The 2,097-nt window shown below is 39.9% G+C and overlaps 1 protein-coding gene across 1 annotated transcript in view; it reads right to left on the bottom strand.

Annotated features, from left to right (window-relative positions):
* The window catches only part of LMO7 (LIM domain 7), a 97,046-nt gene that overhangs the window by 36,654 nt on the left and 58,295 nt on the right, over nucleotides 1-2,097 (bottom strand). Inside the window, exons 12-13 of the mRNA XM_009894448.1 lie at nucleotides 1,809-2,097; nucleotides 260-289 (exon numbers count right to left, since the gene is read on the bottom strand). Coding sequence (XP_009892750.1) covers nucleotides 260-289; nucleotides 1,809-2,097 — 319 coding nt within the window. The remainder of the gene's footprint in view (nucleotides 1-259; nucleotides 290-1,808) is intronic.

Raw genomic sequence — 2,097 nt, 5'->3', positions numbered from 1 at the left:
AGCAGGAATAAAAGATTAGAGCTGATCTTCAAAGTGCCTGATAACCATAACTCGGATACCCTAGACGCCAGAGAGAACTTTTGCCAGACACATAGCTTTTAGTCTCTTACACTTGTTGCGTAAATTGCCCAAGCACAGAACAACAAAGCAGCATGCACAAGTTGCTTTCAGCACGAGTTTTTAGCTACTGTGCATGCATGAAAATTTAAACAAGAGGCAAAAATAGCGCTATGATCTTTCAAGCTTTTATAAAACTTACCCTTGCTCATCAGAAAGCTTTTGAAACAGTCTGAGAAATCAGAAACCAAAAAAGAAAAGGTTCAGTGTCTTGATATTCACAACATTAATACCACCAGTACACCAGCACTCTCACCAAGTGAAGGGGAAACGGAAAGCTTGAGGACCAGCCAGTATGGAATAGCACATCGGAGATCTGACACTAGTCAAAAAACACATCAGGACTTGCATGATGTGCAAGTCGGGCAGAAAACTGACAGAACAAGGCTGCCTGCAAGTTTCCAACACTTCCGATCTAGCAATACTGCGTGAATAGAGCCTTGTATTAATTCTGCACCACTTATTCCAGTGCTGCTGACAGCACGATGCTCAAAAGATACTCATTTCAAGAAATGAAAATTAACGCAACTTGAGTCCCAACAAGAAGCCCGGCTTACAGAGGCAGTTTTCTTTTTATTTCAACCATCTCTGATACTAAATGAAAGTAATACTTGGAATGAATAAGTGTAAAAGGCCATATATAAGTATAGCACGCTAAGTGGATAACCAAATTCATGCAGTGCTATTCAAGAGGATTTTTAGTATTCTTGAATATGAGTATTTTATTCTACTGAATGAATTCTTAAAATGTGAAATATCTTCAAGCACTTCAGAAATATTCCTCAGTGAAGCTCGCACTCTGTTAACAGCAGTAAGCTTAAAAATTAAATGCAGCAACATCAAAGTATCAGCTGGAACATGGAAGTGTCTTAGTCACAAAGTAATGATGCACAGCTGGGAGAACTGCAACTTGCAATGCCGTATTTTCAGAGCTAAGGAAATACTTGAAACCCCACTCTCCCCCAGTAAGTACAAAATCCAAAGGAGAGCTAGGAACTAGTTAAAAACAGTATTCAGTCACAGAAGAAAAATTTTGAGTATACCAGGAAAGGATTAGAGGAAAGTATTAATCAGGACTGTATGAAAGCAGAGAGGAAATACTGGCAGAATAAAATATGTCTCAGTGGAATTTAATATTACATGGACACACACCTTGCATGCACCGTGACTTTGGCCGGGCAAAACAACACTAACAATTTTTACCTCATCTAATGATCTCAAAACTGTGGCAGGACAGTTTATAAGCATTTTCAAACTTAGGTGCAAGCAAGAATATCAGAATGCCCATTTCCAGAATTTGTCATTAAAGCATTCATGTGTTTCAGAACTGTTTTTACCAATTACATTGGGAAAAAAAGAAAAGTATTTCTAGCCTCCATAGTCTTTTGAATAACCACTATTCCTGTTCAACCATGGAAAGAAACTTATGCAGAACTTTGAGCCTGAAGGAACGAGGAAATATTTTCTCTAAAATAGCAGCCTAACACTAGAAAACATTGTAATTGTTTTTTGTTGAAAATATGGTATTGCAGTCATGGGCTTCTATTTAAAGCAAATAAAAAGCTTGTCCAGGACACCACGAACAAGGAGCAGATTGGCACTCTATGAATGGTTCAGCACAAGACGATGCTTTTCTGAATGGAAAGGGTTCAACTGCACTCAAGCGCAATCCGTGCAGGACACAACCTGACCTCTCCACCATCTGTCGTTTCTTGTGTCTAACTTTGCTGGCCTCCCTGATTGCTTCCCACTTCTTCCAGTCTTCTTCACTGCATGGACCCGGGATGAAATTTACTGGCTGGACGTTGCTTCCCACCTTCCAAGATTCAATCTTGCGGGTCAGCATATCGTCCTTCTTATGGCGGGAAGATGGTGACATCACTCTGCCGTTGCTCTTTCTTTCCTCTGTTGTTGTGTTTTTTTCAAGTAAACATAGAAATTTGGACCGGATCTCCTCCGGAAGACTCCAAGGATCAGGAA

The sequence above is a fragment of the Charadrius vociferus genome, unplaced genomic scaffold (genome assembly GCF_000708025.1).
Source record: "Charadrius vociferus isolate BGI_N301 unplaced genomic scaffold, ASM70802v2 scaffold1401, whole genome shotgun sequence".
NCBI classification, from domain to species: Eukaryota; Metazoa; Chordata; class Aves; order Charadriiformes; family Charadriidae; genus Charadrius; species Charadrius vociferus.
Note: the sequence above shows the minus strand (reverse complement) of the source record. Positions and strands in the feature narration are given on the sequence as shown.